At 36.2% G+C, this 21957-nt stretch overlaps 1 protein-coding gene across 5 annotated transcripts; it reads right to left on the bottom strand.

Annotated features, from left to right (window-relative positions):
* Positions 1 to 613: 613 nt before the first annotated feature.
* LOC108473374 (uncharacterized) lies at positions 614 to 21603 on the bottom strand. 5 transcript variants are annotated; one of them, XM_017774891.2, is made up of 26 exons: positions 21104 to 21599; positions 20380 to 20460; positions 19221 to 19358; positions 18061 to 18171; positions 17912 to 17962; positions 17693 to 17793; positions 17482 to 17575; positions 11583 to 11714; positions 11237 to 11497; positions 11051 to 11129; positions 10715 to 10806; positions 10527 to 10610; positions 9977 to 10051; positions 9800 to 9847; positions 8654 to 8761; positions 8163 to 8392; positions 4324 to 7811; positions 4146 to 4225; positions 3851 to 3931; positions 3588 to 3659; positions 3402 to 3504; positions 3231 to 3285; positions 2883 to 3011; positions 2667 to 2784; positions 2259 to 2338; positions 614 to 1444 (listed from the first exon to the last, which is right to left on the bottom strand). In XM_017774891.2, exons 1-26 carry the CDS (start codon positions 21266 to 21268, stop codon positions 1036 to 1038), a joined length of 6465 nt encoding a protein of 2154 aa, XP_017630380.1. In that variant the 5' UTR covers positions 21269 to 21599; the 3' UTR covers positions 614 to 1035. The 5 variants fall into 5 exon arrangements, 1 of the variants encoding a protein (XP_017630380.1); XR_008274340.1 differs by having other exon boundaries at positions 1387 to 1444; positions 2259 to 2334; positions 2663 to 2784; positions 21104 to 21600; XR_008274341.1 differs by having other exon boundaries at positions 1399 to 1441; positions 2259 to 2334; positions 2663 to 2784; positions 21104 to 21603.
* Between the last annotated feature and the right edge of the window lie 354 nt (positions 21604 to 21957).

The following is a 21957-nucleotide window of genomic DNA, read 5'->3' as shown; positions in this document are numbered from 1 at the left end:
CATGCTCTTGCTTTGGGCATTTGTGAAGGAATGTGGATTCAAAGATTATTAAGGGAATTGAAAGTTGATTTAAGAACCAGATAAAAAAACAATGACAATCAATTCGCCATAAGCATTGCTAAAAATTCAGTACACCACGACAAGACCAAGCATGTGGAAATTAACAAGCATTTCATTTCAAAAATCAACAATAGAATAATCCAACTGAGCTACGTCCTTACTTAACTGCAATTTGCTAACATTCTCACCAAAGTTCTTCCAAGAATCAACTTCGTTGAATTTAACTCCAAGCTAGGATTGTATAACATACACCCAACTTGAGGGGAGTGTAAAATAGAGTTGAATTAGTTTGTATATATTAGGACATTACTCACAGGTTGTAATATGATAAATTAGGATTTATTATTTAGCTTTATAAAAAATATGGGATCAATCATTAATTGATTCCCAATTAGTTGCATTTCTAGTTTATTAGGATTCCTAACTTTGTCGGATTGTCATATTATATTTCCTAAATAATGCCAATCATCCTAATATATGTGATATTTGTCCCTTAAAAATAGAAGGTTGATCATCTTACAAATCATTTTTCAATCAAAATTGAGATTTAAGATTTCAAAAAGAATTTAAAATCTTTAATTGATTTATCTGAGGATAGTTTGAGCACAGGGAAACAACATAATAGATTGAAAATGTCAACAGAATTCAGACAAACAATAGTAGCATAAATTTCACAATAATATAAATATGCCCCTATCTATGAAATTAAATGTTGAACCACATTTCCTTGTCGACAAATTATATATGGTCATTGAGGCAGAAGCTACAACAATAGTTCATATATAATCAACACTGAGAAGCAGAAGTACAACATGAACCGGAATCACCTCTGGATTCAACGATGGCTGGCCTGTAAATTTCCTGCAATTCCTTTTTAAATTTTACAGAGAGATGCTACAATTGCACAACAAATAACCCTTCCATGTAACGGTCACTTTGGCTCATATAAACCTCGCCATTTCCCAGGCAATTTGGTCAAGAATGTTTCCTCTCCCACTTGCTTTCGCGTCGACCATCCCTGTCTCGCCTCTCTAATACCTGCCTAGACTTGCTCCCTCTAGATCCATGTCGTTGGGATGGCCCGAAACCACCAGGTTGCCCTCCATCGAATGAAGATACTAACTCTGGATCACCAACACTACCTGTATCTCCAGAGTCCTTGCTTCCATCGAGATTTTCTTCATAACTGCTGCTACATTCATCCGTGCGGTCACGAGACTGTAAAATTGTGGGGGGCTGCCCAGAAAACGACCGTGATCCAGACAGAACCGTTGGCATTGCAGCCATTGATGCAGTTTCAGATTGCAAACTGCTACTAGTTCGTGTGCCTCCTTCATTACTTGATCTCCCATTTTCCCTTTCTCGGTACCTTTCCCGTGGCCTACTGTAGATGAAAGTGTTACATAATGTACAAGACATTAGCATTGTCAGGGGTTGACAAGTTCCATGAAGTGTCAATAATTTTGTATTAAAAGCACAGGTTATTATTGTTAAAGGAGAAAATAGAAGGTAGCGCTTACTTAATAAGCATCCTAATGAACAGGATTTAGCAAACCAAGTACCAAGAAGCCCTTTATCACAGATATCCAATTAAACAGGCACATAAAAAGTATATAACGTACACCCCTTATTCTTAAATTAGCATAGATATATTAGCTGCTAGTTAAAAAAAATCAGATATCAAAATGCTTAATGTGTCTTGTCCTACGTTATTCAGACTTGGGGTACGAATGCTGCATATGGATATATGTATGACACAAGTATGCTCATTTTTTTAAGTTTCTCCATGTACAGAGGATCTTTGAAGTGCCACATCCAAATATGCATTAGGTATGGATACTTCAAGAAAAATGAAGAATCAGAGTAAAGTATATCTCATCTGCAATCTCATATATTTTAAAGGAAACAAAAATGAGCAGGTTGCATACTTTAATAAGCAAAGCAATCAATTATGATGTTCACAGAGACAAATTCAGCCAAATTCATCGAACCAAACAACAGTAGCTTAAAAAAAGCAAATAATACAAGTATTCTCGAAAGTAAAAAATGGACAACAGGTTACCTTGCAACTTATTGCTATAGATGAATAATGTTACTTTTAGTCACAAAGTAGGTAATGCTCTATGAATGAAGACTTAAGCACTGGGGAGAAAACCCAGAATTAGTGGTCAGTTTGAAAAAGATGAACATAGCCATACCTACTATGAGATGAAGGGAAGTCACGCCTTGAAGACCGTAGTCCAGATTCTGCCTGCTCCAATTCTCGCTGAAGTTCTCTCTGCATTTGACAAGAAAAAAAGACAAAAATGATTGTCCTGTACTTGCAGTCTAAGTTGCCAACAACTTGAACATTCATGATAATCCAAATCGCACTTAATTAGAACAGAATAGGAGGAACGGAAGGACACATAGTTGGAACACATGGTATGCAAAAGTATCCATGGTTCTGACAGTGGTTCTTTGACATTTTGCGGGAAGACAAATAGAAAGATGTACTTAAGAGACAATAAAGGCATTTCAGCAGAGGATCACTGACTAGTTGTAAGGCACAGAAAAATTCTCAATAAAGTTCATTTAAAGTCTAATTATACTCAAATGCGACATGCCTGTGTTTGCCTCTCCTTTTCCATATCCAGATTGTGTTGTAGTTCCCTTGTTTTAGCACGTTCAAGTTCCAGCAAGCGCTGTCTCTCAATCTCTTTTTCAGCTTCAGCTGTCCTTTCCCTGGCACACAAATGGCAAAGCTGTTAGTAACTGTTGTAGACATATTAACTCTTTAATAATATTATTTCAACTTCGCAAAAGAGAAACACGGGCAAAACCTATCAAGTTCTTGCAAAAGCTCAGATTCTCGCAAAGCTGCCTCTTCCAGGTACTTTCGACGAGCATGTCTCATAAGAAGTTTCTGTTGCCTGCGAGCTACTATATCTTCTTGAATTTTGTTTTTCTCTCTGACAGAATCAGATCAAAATTATGACCACAAAATACAAAATAAGCAAGCAAGCAAAGTCACTAAGGCTGTCAGCAGTTGAAATGAAATCTGAATTGTAGAATCGAGAAACTAAACAAGTCAGATCTTGATTAGTAGGTGAAAATGAAGCCAACATTTACCAACTTTTATTGTTGTTTTTTTTTGTAAACATAGAGCTTCAAAGTTGAGTTGTACTTACAAAGAATGAATGCACTCCTTGATCTGCTGAAGACGGTTTTCATCTCTCACAGGAGCTGGGAAAAACAAAGTTGCATGACAAACAAAAGCATCAGGGGTTATATTAAGATCATTTTACTTGTGAAGGGGAAAAAAAGAATGACAAAAACCATATTAAGAACAGAAAGATTACTGGCAAGATGTGGAAGTTGGCGCCCTTCAGAATCTTTCAATGATTCTTGTAGTGCAGGTTCTTTTCGTATAAGATCCAATTCCATTTCAGCCTCTTCTAGTTCCTGTAGCATATGAAAATCAAATACGGTATCTGGAAATGAGAATGGTGGGAACTGGGAAACAGCAAAATGGTTACCCAGCATACCATAGCCTCTTCGTCCATTTTCTTTGCAAATATATCGAAGTATGACTGAACAGAAGTTAGATTAGCAAGGACCTGCCATAAATAAATGATAACAATTATAGGATAACGTTATGAAGAGGCAAAAAGACAGATGAGGCAGCATCGATTTATATCAGAGGAAACAGAATATTGGAGAGGCCAAAGAGGAGAAAACTATAAGGTAAGCTTCAGCATAAAAGGAAAATCTTCATCAAAAACTAGATACCGGAAACATAATCTCTTACCTGAAGTATTGACTCTCGGGTGCTCCCAAATTCAGGGTCAAATTGTTTTGTGCAACTTGAGGAGAGCACTTCTTTCAGGACCTTCACAGTAGTGCAGGTCAGTTTATAATGATAATGGTTACAAGTAAATACCCGCATATTGTGTGGATCAAGAAATCCTCATTTTATTTTACTTGCATAAAAAAGTGCACGGATGTATTGCTACAAGTATTAGCATATAAAAAACCATTTTCCGTTCTTACAGCCAAACACCATATCATGTCCTATATCTCTTTGCAACTGTACTAGCACATACCTCTTTAGCATCATCTCCTTCATTTCTCAATCTACACAAGACTTGGCATGCCTTCTTTTCGAGATCTGGAAGTCTGTATTCTAAAGGAGCAATGGGGAGAAAATCTGATTAAAATGCACTTAACATTCACTTATAATTTAGGCTAGATTTATACAAACAAAATTATACGAGTACATACCTGCTTTGGAGAACCCTAAAGTCTCAATATTTTCCCAAACTTTTTGAGGAATCAAAGAAATATCTTCAGCCGGAGAGTATAGACAAGCACTAAAAATAAGTGCTAATGAAAGTTTAAGTAATGGTCCCTCACAAATAGGATAAACTAGTCGGCCCAAACCATACAAAAGTGTATCAGCTGCCGCAAGGAAGGATTGCAACTGGGGCCTATCAACAAATGGAATAAAATCTACAAGAAGTGCCATTGCACAAGCCCTCAAGGGTAATGATACATCTGATGATGCCAGAACAGCTACCTGACCCCATGTACTTGAGACCAAAAGTGATAGAATCTTTTCAGGAATGGAATGATTTAAACCTGGTGAAACTATCTTACTGCAAAAATTTGAAGACTGCGTACTTTTCCCACCATCTTCATCTTGTCCTACCAATCTACCCAAGTGCTGAAGCACTATGAAGCGCTGCTCAGGTTCAGGGTGACCTATCATTGTAACAAGCAGATTAACTAGAGGAGCAATTTCACTTTCATGAAGATTCTGGAAGCCTCTAAAGGATAATATTGACAACCATTTATCAGTTTGCAAACGCCAAGAGATTTTTGGTGCCTTGCAACAAAAGTTTTTTAACGCAGTACAAATAGGATCAATAACATCATTAAGTGGAAAATTAAGGGGCACGCCAAGAAGGCAATCAAGCATCACAGATGCAACTTGCCAGCAAGTGTTTTCTTGGAGCAACAAAATCATTCCAGCAAGACCTTCGAGACCAGTTTTCCACTGAGCTGGCAACTGGTCAATTGATTTAGAAGCCAAAGGATTTTCACTGATATCCCCTTCAGCATTATGAATTCCTGGAGCAACTGAAGACAAACATCTGGAGTATATAAAACACTGTGCCAATGTAATAGCCAACTTCTTTGCAAGCTGAAGGTGAAGAGACCAACACTGCTCAATAGTTGGATAAAGCTTAGGAATAAGACCCTCCAAGTCTTTTGTGAACTCCTTTATTTCCTCTTCAGACAGATGGTAATCTTTTTCGTTCAAGACAACAGCATCAGTGTTGTTAGTTTCCACCTTCTCAGAAGTTTCATTTAGACTAGAGCAAGGCAATATATCATTAAGAAACCACGAGAAAGATTCTGAGCCACTTTCATCAAATGTCCTGGAGTCAGAGGAGCCAGGCAACTGAAGAGGAATAAAATTATAGGCCCTTAAATTTTGAAGTAGGAAAACTTTGCAACTTCCCATGACACCATTAAAAGCACAAAGGTAGTCATGAAAAGTAGTAGTTGGCTCAAAAGCAGTAAAATCAGCCCATAATGTTAATGATTGCAATATTTCTCTTCTTCGTTGGAAGGATAAATCTGAAAAGACAGAAGCCAATATATAAATTGTCAGTGCTCTGCTGAATACTTTCTCAATAGAACTGTCTTCATTCTCATTTTTTTGTCTGATGTTACTGAAGAGCTCATCAAAGCATAAAGACTCAAAATTGTGACAAGAATCGCCAACCAATAATTGCTCCTCATCTGACACCTTATGCAACGAATATGTGATAATTGGCTTTAACAGATGTAATACAGAATCAAGAAAAGACACGTCACAATAGGAGGCTCTACAAAGGGATACCAAAACTTGCACCACTCTTGGTATCTCAGGCACCAGTGCTTCCATGTGCTCCACAACAATGGCTTCTAGAATGTAGAGGATTATTGCTTTGGCATTCTTTGCAACATAGCCCTTCAAATGATTAGAACTCTGAAAAGTAGCTTGATCCTTTTGAACAAATGGCCATGAACACAAATCAGAAAACCAGCACAAAATATCAGGCACAACAGCAGTAGGTAGCGATTTCAGCTGCAACCCAACAGCTTCCACAATGATTTCCCCAAATGCTTCAAACTGCTTTTTCATATTTGGAAAGAATTTATAGAGATCAGGGTAGATTACATGGAAAGATTGCTCTCCATGCTGCCCATCAGCAAGCTCAATGCCATTAGAAGTCGGAGACTCTTGTTTACCCCCAGATTTTCGAATCTTTCGATCTTCATGATTACGGTAAACACATTTATCTACTACTGCAAGCTCATCTGCGAATATTGAGAGTAAATATGTCAGCTCCGACATTTCTGAAGTTAGGAAAAGACGCTCCTCTATGAATTGTTTTGCATTTCGAGATACTGCCATCCAGCCAAGGAAGCGAACAAGAGGAGAAGTAGAATGAGAAAATGTGGATATTTTCTGCATCCAGGCTGAAGGAGGAATCAAGTTCCCATGGCGGAAGCCATTATTGATATTGACGGCAAAATCCGATGCAACACCACCACCACTTGAAGCGATTACCAATCTTTGCAGCAGTATCCAGCGGCGTTGTATTCCATGTACCTTTTCAGGATTCAATTGGCACTTGCCTTCTTTTAACTGACAATACAAAGATGTTAACATCCCATTAAGGTGGCCAGCCGATTTCAATATAATATCAATCACATGTGTAGGGGTGCAGTATAGCTTAGTGGCTGAGTGCAACAGAAACAAAAGACAATGTATGAGAATTTCATGCAAAGAATGCTGTTCTCCCTGCAACTGCTTAATCAGGAAATTGCACAATAAGGCTTGATTTTGTCGAACCAAGGTGACAGCATCCACTGCCTGAATATCAAAGTGAGACATCTCTATGACTTGTTCATCAGATTCTGCATAGTAGCTTTGACAATCATCTCCGTCTGACAACTTTTGATGATATTTCCTGTCTAATTCAGCAGCCTCAAGCAGTACTTTAAGGACAACCTTGTCCCTATTCTTTTCAAGATGAGCTATTGTTTGCAAATTACTGTTAGTCTTTGTAGAAATATTTCTAAGCTCTGAAATTTCAAACACCTTTGGAATTTTAACCCCACTAAGGCTCATCTGGTTCATAATATTGGAACTGGCTTTAAGAGATATCACAAAGAATGGATTGACATAGCATTCTGCAGCCAAGAGCAAAGCATCTATAGCAGCATCATGGCTTTCAATAGAAATCTCAGGCTGTGAGTGTAAATCTGAAGCCAACCGCTGAAATTCAGATGCCTTAAGCTCACAGTCCCGGAAGTTCATAAGTTGAGAATAGTCTGCTTGCAAATTGTAATATTCAGCAGTGAAACCAGAATCTAAAACTAAACTGTTTTGAAATTGGGTAGAATTCTCTTTTTCAATGTCTTTCTGTTCTAACTTTGCTTGGTTAAATTCCAAGACATTTTCTTTAGAACTGCTGCAAACATTAGTCAGATTGATACTCCGAAGTTCTGAAGGGGCAAAAAGAAGACTAACATCTTCTAAAACATCCATCTTAGTCGCTGAATCAGGCACATCTATCTTGCCATCAGAGTCAGAATGGTGGACAGAAGAAACACTTGATGATTCATGCTCAACATCTTTAGAAATGGAAGATTTGCACATGTCAATCTCAGGAGGTAATTGTATGCGAGGTTCCAATATTGAGAGGAGGACACTGCATTGACAGTTGAAAGAACCCATAACTATGTAAATGGTCATAGTAACATACATCATGAATTTAGCAGTCTTGGTTGAAAGACTAGTTCTCCAATTTTCAAGGAAACATAGGAAAATTTATGTTTTCCATGCTGAACCTGATTTGAACATTTCCACACATTTGCAATTGCTAATACTATAAAAGATGCAAATTATCAATCTCCTAGTATATATTATAGCTCATCATCCAAATTATTTCTTGATGCGATGCTAACAATTACAGAAGTTCAAATGTCCAGGTAACCTTCGCTCCCAAAATATTGCAAGAACAAATCATTATATACCAATAAAATGACACAGTACGAGATACCTTGGGGCAACTGATTGAGACCTCCATTCAGATTCCAGAGAAGGAAGAACAGCTGGTTTTCGAGTCGCCGTATGGATGATGTTGAGGGCAATCAGACAAGCTTGCTCTTGCTTCTCCATAAAAGCAAATGATACATCACCAAAGGCTATTTTGCTTGTTGATGTATATATGGCAGGATCAAGAAAAGGCTCTAGCATTTCCACCAGAAAGAGAATATCGTGCTTCACTTCCTGGAAGGTGAAATAAGAACACAGTTAACATGATTTATATAGATAAAATCAAATATATTGTGCTTCACTTCCTGAAAAGACTAGCATTTCCACAAGAGAATATTGTATTAGATGGCAAACCAGAAGAAATCAATTATTTTCTCTTATAGAGGTATTATGCCAATGGTGATGAGTCTGTTCCTTTCCCACAGAAATTGGACAGTTTCCACAGATAAATAAACACATATACAAATACACAGAAAGAAAAGGATAATCTAGCACCTTATACTTCCCAAGTATATCATCCATGTGACCAGACAGACCTAGCACTATGTACTTAAGTGCAGCACGAGCACGAGCACGAGCATGAGCTGTTGAGTGGCGGGCTCCCTGGCAGAAGATTTTAAAAGAAATAATACAACTACATTACATAAGAGAAATAAACAAAATGAATGTCGCAAGCAACAAATTTCACTGCATGGTGCACGCAGAAAAGGAAACATAAAGCTGATTCCAAACTACTTAACACTCTCCTTTATCAATAGGACCAGTAATAACTAAAACTAATGAACCACCACTTCGGTTACAAGAACAGGACAACAAACAAGGAGTAAATAACAAATAATTCCAGATAAAACTACGTTAATCATCAATTGTAGACCAATTGATCAAAACAGATGGGCATGCCACTATTTGATAAAAGGACTGTCTCTCATGCGCACACATTCCAAATTAGTAAGATTTCCAGGGATCTTATATTCACGGGTTGATTCTCCTGGAATAGATGATGCATGCCTTAGCTACAGGTTTGCTTATTTTGCAGTATGAAGGATTTGCAGTTTGGCCAAAGGAACATGTAAACTGCTTAACCATATAACATAAGAAGTTATTAGAAATCTAACTAGTTGCAAGTACCACATGCCCCCAACCAAAATGCACATTAAAACAGCTTAATATGTTAAACTTCACCTATCGCATCCCTGATATTGCAATGATGCCATAACTGTTAAACATTTAAGCCAGATGGGCTATAATGCATTCTGAACTTGAGATACAAATTTTGAAACAGGAACCTTGCCATTAAAAAAAGGGAATGAAATGCATTCTAATTGGAAATGTTGTTTCAAAACTAATCTGGATTGAATATCTTCAAAATCTAAAAAGCACAGAAGGTCATGGATTCATTTTTTATTTAATTCTCAACCAAGGCATGGAAAGTGCAAGGAGACCAGCAATTAACAGCATAACAAGCAATTCCATACATTTGTAAACTGTAAATATCATACATATAAATCTCTTTGGCTTAAATTTTATTCTCATTCGAACACCTACATAAATGTCTTTAGTAAAATAATCATGCCTTATTACTTATCTTTGAATTCCATTTTTCAGTTAATCACTTTTTCTTTCAAACTTTTGTTATAATACCTGGATTATACCCAAAAGGTCCTCCATGAGTTCCACCGTTAAATCAACCTGAAGCCATTAAGTTTCAAAAACAAAGAAAATTAAAATTTTAATTAAAAGAAAAATTATAAACTGACATGGCAATCGTGGTGCATCACCAACCATAGATTATACTACGAAGACATGCTTCAGACCAACCTTTGCAATGACCTGAGTTATCCAAGGGGCTAGCACACCACAACATAGATCAATCAGAACACATGCAGCCTTAGCCTGTAAAAGAAGTTGAGATCAAACAGATTTGTTTCTTTGAGTACAAAAATCTTATGAAATCTAAGCTTTGAGATGTAGGGAGCTTTTTGCTAGTACAGAGAAAAAAAGTTAAAGGGGAATAAGTCCTACAAGCTGCAATAAATATATCATATTTTGATCAGAAGCATGTACATAGTTAGTTGACAAGTCAAATGCTTTACATCTTTACTATAAAAATTGAACTTGGCATGTTGGAAGGTAATTTAACTGGATTTCTTTCTTACAGTTACATACATAGTTACACTTTATTTGTAGGGCATACAGCGCATTTCCTATATTGCACAAGCTTATGCAAGTACATGGTTTTGTGTGTCAGAGGAAGAGAGATCATGATAATTTCAATGATTCTGTCAAGGTAAAGAAAAATGACAGGCTATAGAAGAAAATGGGAGAATAACTGCTACTGGGATAAATAAATGAACTGAAATTTACATACATGAGAAGGTGAATATGAAGATAAGTAGCCAGCACAGGCTTGAAGAAGAGGATGGTACAATGAAGAAGATGCTGTCACAACAATCTGCAACCAGAAAGCACAGAAAATAGAAATCAATCAGACCAGCATCATTAAGCTAATTTTTCTTTTTCTTCAGAAAACACATTTAAATGAAGAGCAAGGGCAACCTGCGAGAGAGCTTGTTGAACAAAAGGCTGTTTCCACAGAGAAAAAGTATCATCAACATGATCAGAAGGGCTGCTTACAACAGGACGAAGTGCTGCAACACCACAAAGAATCAATGCAAAACAGAAAAAAGAATCAAATACATTCAATATAACAAATTCATGAAATTTAGTCCAAGATGCGGATTACAATCTTAAAAATGTTTGACGATACAGATTTTCTGTGAACAGAAAAAATTACAATTTTTATGAAGATGCAATATTGGCTCATCAACAGAATTCATCATATAACCAAAGTTATGACCTCTTTAAAAGCTGATATGGATTTAGTCACTCTACCTGGAAGCAATGCTTGTACAAGTGGTAATGCAGACCAAAGTTCAGAAGTGCTGTCTGCTAATTTGCTGCAGAGCTGAGGCTGTAAAACATAGAGTGAAAATATAATTAATAGATCAAGATGACAAAAAGCATCATAGTAAGTACAATAATCCTTGAAATACATCATATCCTGAAACTGTAATTGACCTGTGACGCACAAGCATAGAGCACATGTAAAATCCCTTCTTCCACAGCTCCCACATCCAAGACATTAAGAATTCTAGTGTCCCACTGATTATATATCAACTGGAATTCTTCCCCAAATAATTTTGAGTAATCAGACATGGGAAGAGGATTAAGAAACTCCGATTTTGATGACTCATCCAAAACTGATGTAACCTCAGTCGAAGAGTTTGATTCATCTACTGTCATAACAGGTTCTATAAGCTTCTGAAGCATTCTACAAGCCTGAAGACATATGTAACTTTAAGTAAGCACATCATCTTTAAGATGAAACTTCATCACCAAGGTAGAAAGCAAATGGGTGCATTACCATTCTGCAAACAGTTCCTAGATTATAATCTTTATATGCTTTTCTCAGCAGCAAAAAAATTGCATCTGGACGAAACACAACAGAACTGGAAGTTGATAAGACAAAAGATGAGGTGTTCCGTGATCTCCTTGGCTTCCCATGCAAAGGTCAAGGGACATTAGTTTTCTATCACTCATAACTAATCAGCATAGAAATATCAGAGTGATACATAGAAAAATCAGAATCATGCACGGGTATCTCTGAAGACAACTTTAACTTGGATAATGCTAGATATACAAATTGTAAAGCTGGTAAATTCAGAATCATGCACGGGTATCTCTGAAGACAACTTTAACTTGGATAATGCTAGATATACAAATTGTAAAGCTGGTAAATTCAGAATAATACATAGAAATACAGAATCATGAACAGGTATCTCCAAAAAATCTAATTTAGGGAGATGGGAAATATCAATCTTAAAATGAGCAAATATGAAATATAACACCAATTAACAATCTCAAAATAGTAGTTGATTACATGCCACCTTCAACCATTTGCCCACAAAACCCCATAGCATATATTAAGTTCTAACATTTCAGCAGTCAAGACCAGGGATTTAAATTGCGGTTGCGGTCACGTTTTCGGTCGCGTTGCGTTTATCGCGGTTGCGGACATAACGGAAGCTATTGCGGTCACTGCGGGTATCGCGGTCGTGAATTTTTTTAAAATTCACACAACTTATTGTAAAACATAATAATTTTAATTTTAATTATAAAAAGTCACTTTTAATGATTTTTAAAGTGTTTTCTAATACTTATTAGAAGGTTAAAAGAATATTAAACTTGAGTAATCTGATTAACATAATCGACTCGAAAGCTAGGAATCTAACAATTTAATATCAGTAAAAAAATTAGAACTTGTTGTTAATGTGAAACACATTCCAGAGATATTCATCATGACATTGTAATTTTTAAAAAATGAAGACAATGATACAGTAGGATATGGTAATAAAAAATATTTTTTATTATTTATATATATTTTTATGTTAAAATACTCTATGTAAATGAAAATATTGATTTTTTAATTTATAATTGAAATTAATTTTTTAAAAATTTTTAAATCTAATTTATATGAGTCTCAAATATTTTTTTTTTTGAATAAAATTCATTGATTATATTGAAACAGGGCCAAAACAAAGTTCAAGCCAACACAATACAAAGGCCTAAGCAAAATCAGAAAAACAAAAGTCCAAGAACAAACCCAATCACAGAGCAGAATGCTAAACAAATACCACAACAGGCCTAAGGAACAAAACAAGTAAAACAAAAACAAGCCCAAACACGAAGTAAAAACAAAAGTAGCCCAATTCCACTAACCAGCCTTTATTTTCTTCCTCATTTACCCCTTTTTTCACTTCTCATTTACCGTTCTTACCTTTGCTTTGTATTTCCTTCTCTGCAGAATTTTTTTTTTCCGTTATTGTAAAATAACGGAATAGCGACCATTCTTGCCGCAATTGGCGTTACAGATTAAATTGCGGCGCGATCCACCGCTATTGGTGTGACTCGCTTCACACCGCTATTTTCAACAATATCGGTTTGGACGGTGTCGCTATCGCTATATAATAACCGCTATACCGATGGCGGACCGCTATTTAAATCCCTGGTCAAGACTGAACAAGTTTAGGAAGAAGAATTATTCTTATTTTTCTAATCGACTATAGCCTTTTAAAGAATAGCAGGAAAAATAAAAGGAAATAATCTCTAGAAATTTGCCTATCCCTAAAAATTAGTAATTTGATTATGGCTAATAGTACAAGGAAATTCCTAGAACTAAGGTAGAAAATCTGCTTAATTTAAGGAATTCCAACACTCCCCTCAAGTGGAGTGTAGATGTTAATCAAACCCAGCTTGCCCATAATTTCTTGAACATTTTTCTACTCAAGCTTTTGGTTAACACGTCGCTACTTGTTGTCTTGTAGGTAGAAATGAAACACAAACTTCCCTTTGTTAATTTTCTCCATAATAAAGTGGCGATCAATTTCCACATGCTTGGTACGGTCATGGTGTCTGGGGTTATGAGCTATGCTAACTGCTGCTGGTTGTCACAATATAATGTTATAGGTTTTGTATAGGATAATTTTAGTTCTCCCATTAGCCATTGTAACCACATTCCTTCACATATACCGTGGGACAAAGCTCGATATTCAGATTCAGCACTGCTGCGTGCCACAACAGATTGCTTTTACTCCTCCATGTCACGAGATTACTCCAAACATAGCTGCGATAACCGCTTGTGGGCTTTGTCATTAATCGCCTGCCTTGATCTGCATCGGTGTAGACTTCTATGCTTTGATTTACATCTTTCTTGAAATGCAACCCCTTACCAGAGTCCTTTTAAGTATCTCAATATCCTGTAGGCGCTTCCAAATGTTTCTCCCTAGGAGCATGCATAAATTGACTTCTAAAACTTACTCCAAAAGCTATGTCCAGACGAGTGTGAGAAAGATAGATAAGTTTTCCCACTAACCGTTGATATCTCCCCCTGTCTACCTCTTCTCCATCCTTATCAGTTCCTAATTTAAGGTTGGGTTCCATAGGAGTCTCGGTGGTTTGCAACCCAAGATCAGACTTCGAAAGTAGATCAAGAACATACTTTCTTTGAGAGATTGAAATACCGCCTTTGACCTTGCTATCTCCATTCCTAGAAAATATCGAAGATTCCCCAAGTCTTTAAGTTGAAACTCAAGACTTAAGAAATCTTTTAGTCTTTCAATTTCAATAGAATCATCCCCGTCAATATTATGTCATCTACATAGACAATGAGAATCTGACACTTCCCATTATCCGAGTGTTTGTAGAATAAGGTGTGATCGACTTGACCTTGAGTATAATGTCTACTAGTCATGGCTTTGGCAAAACGATTAAACCAAGCCCTAGGGGATTGCTTTAGTCCATACAAGGACTTCTTCAACTTGCATACTTGGCCCTTGCTTCCTTTGAATCTAGGCGGAAAATCCATGTAGACTTCTTCGTTTAATTCTCCATTGAGAAAAGCGTTCTTTACATCCAATTGGATCAAAGGCCATTCTAAGTTGACAGCAATTGAGAGAAGCACTCGAATAGTATTCAATTTGGCCACCGGTGCAAATGTTTCCTCATAGTCCAACCCATATGTTTGAGTGAAACCCACGGCCACAAGTCTAGCCTTGTATCGATCAATGCTCCCATCTAGTTTAAATTTTGTGGTGAAAATCCACTTACAACCCACGGTCTTCTTCCCGTGAGGTAGTTTAGATATTTCCCAAGTTCCATTGTCTTCAAAAGCCTTTATTTCTTCCAACACGACTTGCCTCCATTTGGTTGACTTAAGAGCCTCTTCTATGTTTTTGGAGTTTCTATAGAGTCAACATTAGAAACAAAGGCATTGTAGGATTTAGACAAGTTTCCATAGGATACAAACCGAGAAATGGGATGTTGAGTGCACTCCTAGTGCCCTTTCTTCTGCAATTGGAAGATAGATGGAAGATGAAGGAGGTGAAACTTCTTCCTCAAGACAGATCCTCGGTAAAGATGGCATTGGCACTGCTTTTTACATTTTGGCGGTGATGTCTCCAGAGTATACACGAAGCCCTGAGTTTTTCTTGTTGTTTTTCGAATGAGTGGGCTGTTTTTCTTCATTAGTATGGTTAATCACCCTTGTTTCTTGTTGCTGAACAGTGGAGATAGGAAAACAGGTTCCAAAACAGGAAAAACAGTGGCTGTAGGATTTTCAGCAGGTTTTGTAGTGGTGGTAGGGCTGATAGAGTCTTGGTATAATGAGAAGATTGCTCAAGGTCTCATCTTCACTAAATATCTCCCCTCAAGATGAGAGGCTGAAAAATATGGCTCGTTTTGAAGAAAGTAACATCAAGGGACACAAACATCCGTGTAAGGTTGGACAAGTAGCACTTGTACCCTTTTTGTGTAGGTGAGTAACCAATAAAGACACAAGTGTGGGCTCTAGGATCAAGTTTAGATCGGTTAGGTTGATGGTTGTGGACAAATGCTTTGCAACCAAATGTTTTGGTTGGGAGATTAGGAACACGAAACAAAGGAAAAAATTTTTGAAGAGTATGTAAAGGTGTTTGAAAGTTTAATACCTTAGATGGGAGTCGGTTTATAAGATAACAAGCAGTGAGGACAGCTTCTCCCCATAAATACTTTGGTACACCCATAGTAAACATAAGAGCACGAGCCACGGCTACAAGGTGTCTATTTTTCCTCTCGGAAACCCCGTTTTGTTGAGGGTGTCAGGACAAGAACTTTGATGTATGATTCCTTGCTCAGAAAGATAAGGACTTAGGATAGAATTAAAGTACTCTCTCCCACTATCGGTTCTAAGGGTGTGAATATTTGAATTGAACTGGTTGAATCATTGAATGAAAATTTTGAAGGCTCTAGAGACTTGGATTTTTCTTTAAGGAGATAGATCCAACAAACTCTAGTGTGATCATCAATGAAAGTTATGAACCACCTAGCCCCTGTGATGTTTTTTACTCGATTGGCTCCCCATAGATCACTTGTGGATTAAAGAGAAAGGTTGAGATTGAACATAAGGTTTCAAAGGATAAGGGACACGAGTGTGTTTAGACAGTTGGCAAACTTCACAATTCAATGAACTTATTTTCTTATTTAGAAATAGTAGAGAAACAATTTCTTCAAGTACATGAAATTTGGGTGTCCTAGTCTACGGTGCCATAGCATGATAGAATCTTCTTTTGATGTAGATAAGGCCATCCCTTCTTGTGAACTGCTTTTTGTTCCAAACATATAAGCCATCATCAACTTTAGCAGTGCCAATCATCTTCCCGATTCACGCTCTGAACCACACAACCTAAAGCAAAAAATTCAACAAGTACTTTTTCATCCTTGGTAAGCTTGCTAATTGAGAGTAAATTATAGGAAAGATTTGGAACATGTAAAACTTTATCAAGGGAAAAATTTTCATGAAGTCTTAACTGTCCCAATTCCACCACCAGTGAGTAAGATCCATCACTATGCGAATCAAGAGTGATCATGACAAGGTAAATAGGTGTGAAACAAACTTAGATTACTGTCATGTGGTCGGATGCACCCAAGTCTAGTATCCAGGAAGTTGTGATAGGTTCGTGTGTAGTATTTAAAGCGGTACCTTGAATAGCTAGTGACCCACTGGTCGTAAGAGTCTTGAGTAGTTTATGAAGAGCCTCAAGTTGAGTTTTGGTTAGCAAGTTTATGAAGAATCTCGGAGGAATTTTCGGTGTTACCCATGGGAGTAGGGTTTCTAACAGAGAAAAGCAGAACAAGAAAAGAGAAGAAAGAGTAGGATCAATCAATTCACGATGCTCGATACCATGAACAAGTTTAGGAAGAAGATTTATTCTTATTTTTCTAATCGACTATAGCTTTTAAAGAATAGCGGGAAAAATAAAAGGAAATAATCTTTAGAAATTAGCCTATCCCTAAAAATTAGTAATTTGATTATGGCTAATAGTACAAGGAAATTCCTAGAACTAAGGTAGAAAATCTGCTTAATATAAGGAATTCCAACAAAGACCATATAGCAGCATTCAAGAACTATAGAAAATTTTAAACTCAGATTAGCAGGTAACTTTGTATTTCTAGTCATTATTTTCCATTTCACAAAGCCATATATAATCCCATGAATTGTCCTCTCCAAGCTCTCTTTACATTAACAAAAATAGAAACCAGAACCCTTAAGGAAATATATAGACTATATTAGAAGAATAAAGAATATCTAAATCATTCTATCAAATAAATAAAAATGAAAATTAAAGCAACTACCACAAGCATGATCAGTCATAATTATGCTTAGTGAATCAAAGGTCAACCACTGCAATGAAAAGAAAGAAGAAATTACAACAAAGAAAATAAGATACCTCAAAGTTAGAGGAAACAGTCAATGATGACAACGACTGAGTATTTCTAGGAACTTCAGAATCAGCAATATTGCCTGAAGATCTGGCAGTATCTCTGTAGTTACATCATGGGGCATATACTTGAAAAATCACCAAATAGTCTAAACCATGGTAAATAAATTAACGAAGAGGTTTCCAATTTCCACGAAAAAAAAAGGCAGGATAAATCTACCTTTCATTCACTATGTTAAGTATTGGATAAAATGGACCAGCAAGCATCGCCAGAAAACGTAAATTGGAATCAGAACCATCAGAAAAACTGGCAATGTCTGCCTGCAAAACAACAAATCTGGTAAGAAATGCAAAGGCAATGGCAGAGGAATACCAGAAAACAAACACAAAAAGAAACAAAGGAAAGGATAGATACTGATCATTTAAGGAGAAAATGTACCTCAAGATGGGGAAGGAACACATGTAATCGATCTGTCATGTCTTGAAGCAACTACAAACTAATGAGCATCAGAAGCAGTGAAGAAAGAAACATGATGATCAAGGCAGCAAACTGAGGAGCGTTTTAGGCAACATTTTTAAGATGCTCACCTGGAGATACATATCATGAGCATCTTGTTTGTTTGACATAATGTACGGCAATAGGTGATTAACAACTGGCTGAAACTCTGGTTCAAGACCAGTCACCGATATCCCAATCAACTATAAGGCAAGAAATAATAAAATAATAAGCACTTTTAGAATTATCAAAATCATCAATTAAAAAAAATGTAATTTGACTGAAAGGTAAATAGCGGTAATTAGCATCTCTATAGCCATCAAATGGCAGTGCCCGTCATATTGTATCCTATGATTCAAATAAGAATGCCAAATTTGCTATTACTTTCATTTTCAGGATCTCTCTCTAGCTACAATGCCAGGCAGCTAGGTTTTAAGCATTTATTACTGGAACCTGGGTCCTCTAAACCCATATATCCAGGTTCTGTAAGTCATATAATAAATTTGTGAGAATGAGACGTTCTGTTAGTAGAATAACACTATGTTACCATGACCTGCGGTATGCTCAATTTTTTCTGATTTTCATAATAGGAAGGTCATGCCCTCTAACTATGTCTAAACATGTGCCGAACCACAGGTGCCATACACAGTACTTCAGGGAAAATGAATCTCCCAGGTGACATAGAAATCACAATGCCAAATGTGCCTCATGGAAGTTGACAAAAACAACCTCTTGTTGACAAAAGATATTGATACACCCTCATAAATGCTTCACAGCATGATAAATACAAAATGTAATTAAAACAAATCTTAATAACAGAAAGGGGGTAAAAAGATCTATTGTAAGCATGAGAATTATCTATCTAATAATTAATTAACCATCTAACTACTTTTGACAACATGAAGAAGACTAAATATTGTCCATACAACATAAACAGAATGCTTATAGATGTTTACTGGGGGAGGGGGGGAGGAAGGTCAGTCAAACAAAGCCTTCTACACCAATTTCTACAACTAATGTTCATAGGATCCAACAAAAAGGTCAGAATGGAAAATTGTTTTTGGTGTGTAACTAATAATTTATCAGGCCACTGCTCACAATGTAACAGTTAGGAACCAGACCACTAGATTTTGCCTTTCCTCTTTGAAAGAAAAAGACAACGATAGTATTCATGTTCAACATAGTAAAGCAGAATGAATCCACTGAGTAAGATCCCTCAAATCTGTCATTGAAAGAACTATATAACTCTCACCTGAATAAAAAAAATTGCGATTGGGTTTCCTCGTAAACAAGATATTCGTACATAACGGCATGGAGTGTAGTTCATAGGATACATCATATCACGGCGGGGTGCTTCACAGCGGGGTCGAACTTTTACAAATGTCTCTGGCTGTAAAGAAAACCCAGTCACGCAATAAAAAATCTTGAAATAAATTGCAGTTTGGAATCCCGCATGTAGCAATGCTATTGGTCCATAGAAAAGTAGCACATGGAAATAAAAGTAACAAATAAAGGTGCAAGAATGCAAGTCATAGCTATGCATAATTAGATTATTTTGGGTAAAAGAAGATGATTATTAATTGATTAGCATCAAGAACCTTTAAAATTAGGATTAGTTCTATTCAACAAATAGGCAAATAATAACTATTCTGCATTCTAGTCTAGCATTTTTCTGAGCTATGGACTCCTATACGTAAAGCCATTTTCAGGACTTCCTGGCTAAGATTCGGATTATTTACTCAAGCTTGCTCCATTCACTTGCGCTTTTGCCAAGACAAATCACCCGTTACAAGGTCTTAAAAGATGAATACTTCTATGATCCTTTAAAGACTTTTTTGATGCTTTAGTAGATTTCAACAACCAAGGATTAAATTCACTTAGCCTGAATCCTTTCAATCATTTGTTTCCTCACCATAATCATAAACAAGAAAACCCATGCAAGATGCTTTATTATGTTTTTCCCCTTTTTCCTCTCTAAATTCAATATTCGCTTCTCATTAGCCATGTCAATTAATGCAGGAAATCTAATGCTAGAACTCCTAGTAATGCAGAAAACAGTGTCTCATAAGTAAAGCAGTCATAAGCGTGAAAAATGATGTTAATTATTTTGCAACTACTGACGTTGATTAATTATAAGTCAAAGAGTAAATAACTCTTGAGACTCCATTTAGAAGCAAAAAGTTACTAGCATTTACTTTCTAGGTGAAATTGTAACTTAGCATATCCAAAACATCACAGCAATAAGCAAAGACAGCAGTTGGCAAAATCTATATACATCTAGAATAACCTTGATGATATGCTGTATAAAAAAGTTGCCAACAGTTATGTTAACAAAATAAAGTGATGCTTTAGATATAATCAAATTAGGCCAAAGGAACTCAAACCTAAATGGCATTAGTTGAAGACCGAACCTTATAGCGTAAGCCAACAGCTATCTCCCATTCAAGCACAGATTTGTTATAAATCCGTATATGTGACAACAGGCAAGGTTCCTGTGAGAAAGGAAACAAAGGAGAAAAATTTTCAGACAAGGCTAAAAAATCCCAACAGCATATGCTCATTAGATGTCCTGTAAAGAGATTTGACATCTGCAACGTAATTAGAATAAACCAGGGGAAAACAAGAAACTTAGTTGCAACAAGTTCACACACAGCAGTATTTAATATCTCACTTTTATAATGTTAATGGTGTTCAGAACACCAATTAGAAGGAAATAAAGAAAAACCAGACCACAAATGGGCTTATCACGTTATCACTTTTTAGCTCCTAGAAGAATAAAAGCATTTATATTCACGGTGCCCTAATTTCACAATTTGAGCAAAAACATAAATTTAGTCAGGATTTGGTATTAACTTCTTGCTTGATCCTTCAATCATTGCTCTTGTTGAAAAACCAACGTTCAAAACAAACATGTTAATTAAACTAACAGGCTTTGTATTCATGGTCAAAAGAAGGAGAAATTCTGTAAAAATTCATTCAAATGCCAAAACAAAACAATTAACAGACAGAACCCCAGAAAATCAAACCTTAACAAAATAGGACAAAGAACCCCAAAAAGATGAACATAAATGGATAACAAAACAAAAACCCAGAGGTATTTTCGACATAAAAACACAAAGATATACAGTTACTTACATCAAGCTCAAGCAAGATCCATTCCTTAGTATTGGTAGCAGTGGACCAATGAGTCCTGAGGTCGGTGTCGAGCACGTGAGAGGCTTTCTGAGAGGGTGACTCTCGAGATGTTGCTTTCACTTTGTAACTCAACGGCTTCACCCTTGGCTCCAATTCTATCTCCATTTCTTTCAAATTTCTTCCTAAGCTCCCAAAACCTTATTCTTCGTATTCTATTCACTCGTGTTGAAGCTTTCTGGGTTTTCAATTTAAAAAGGTGCCTGTTATTACTCCAGACACAGGAATTGTGAAACAAATAATCTCTGCTGCTTAATTAAACAAACAAAAGAGGAGACATTTTTTTTTTTTCAATATGGTTAGAAATTTGAGAGCTTTTCGATTTCTTCAATCAAATGTTGGGCTTAACTTTTGAGCTTTACGGCTTCATCTATATTTTGGATTTGGGCTGAGCAAGTTTTTAAATATTTAAAAAGGTTAATATATAGAGTTTGATTCTAATGTTGTGTTTGACATTTAAGTTTCTTTTAAATTTGGTTTTAACATTCACTTTGGCATCTGAATTTTTCCTATTTGATACTTGATTTTTTTATCTCACTTATGTACTTGAATTTAATTTTAATGTTCAATTTTTTATCTATTTTTAATTAGAGTACACATGTTAAATATTCATTAGCCCACATTATATTGTTTGGTTAGAAATCAAATTAAACATTAAAATCAAACTCAAGTACTAAATTAAGTTTTGAAATCAAACTCAAACACCAAATGTTATATAACTTAAAATATGTTTTTATTAATAATATGATTTCTAAAAATCAAAGTTAAATGGTTGAAATTTCATTTATCTTTGTTCC

Source organism: Gossypium arboreum, chromosome 11, assembly GCF_025698485.1.
Source record: "Gossypium arboreum isolate Shixiya-1 chromosome 11, ASM2569848v2, whole genome shotgun sequence".
In the NCBI taxonomy this organism is placed as follows: Eukaryota; Viridiplantae; Streptophyta; class Magnoliopsida; order Malvales; family Malvaceae; genus Gossypium; species Gossypium arboreum.
This window is presented reverse-complemented; position numbering and strand designations above follow the sequence as displayed.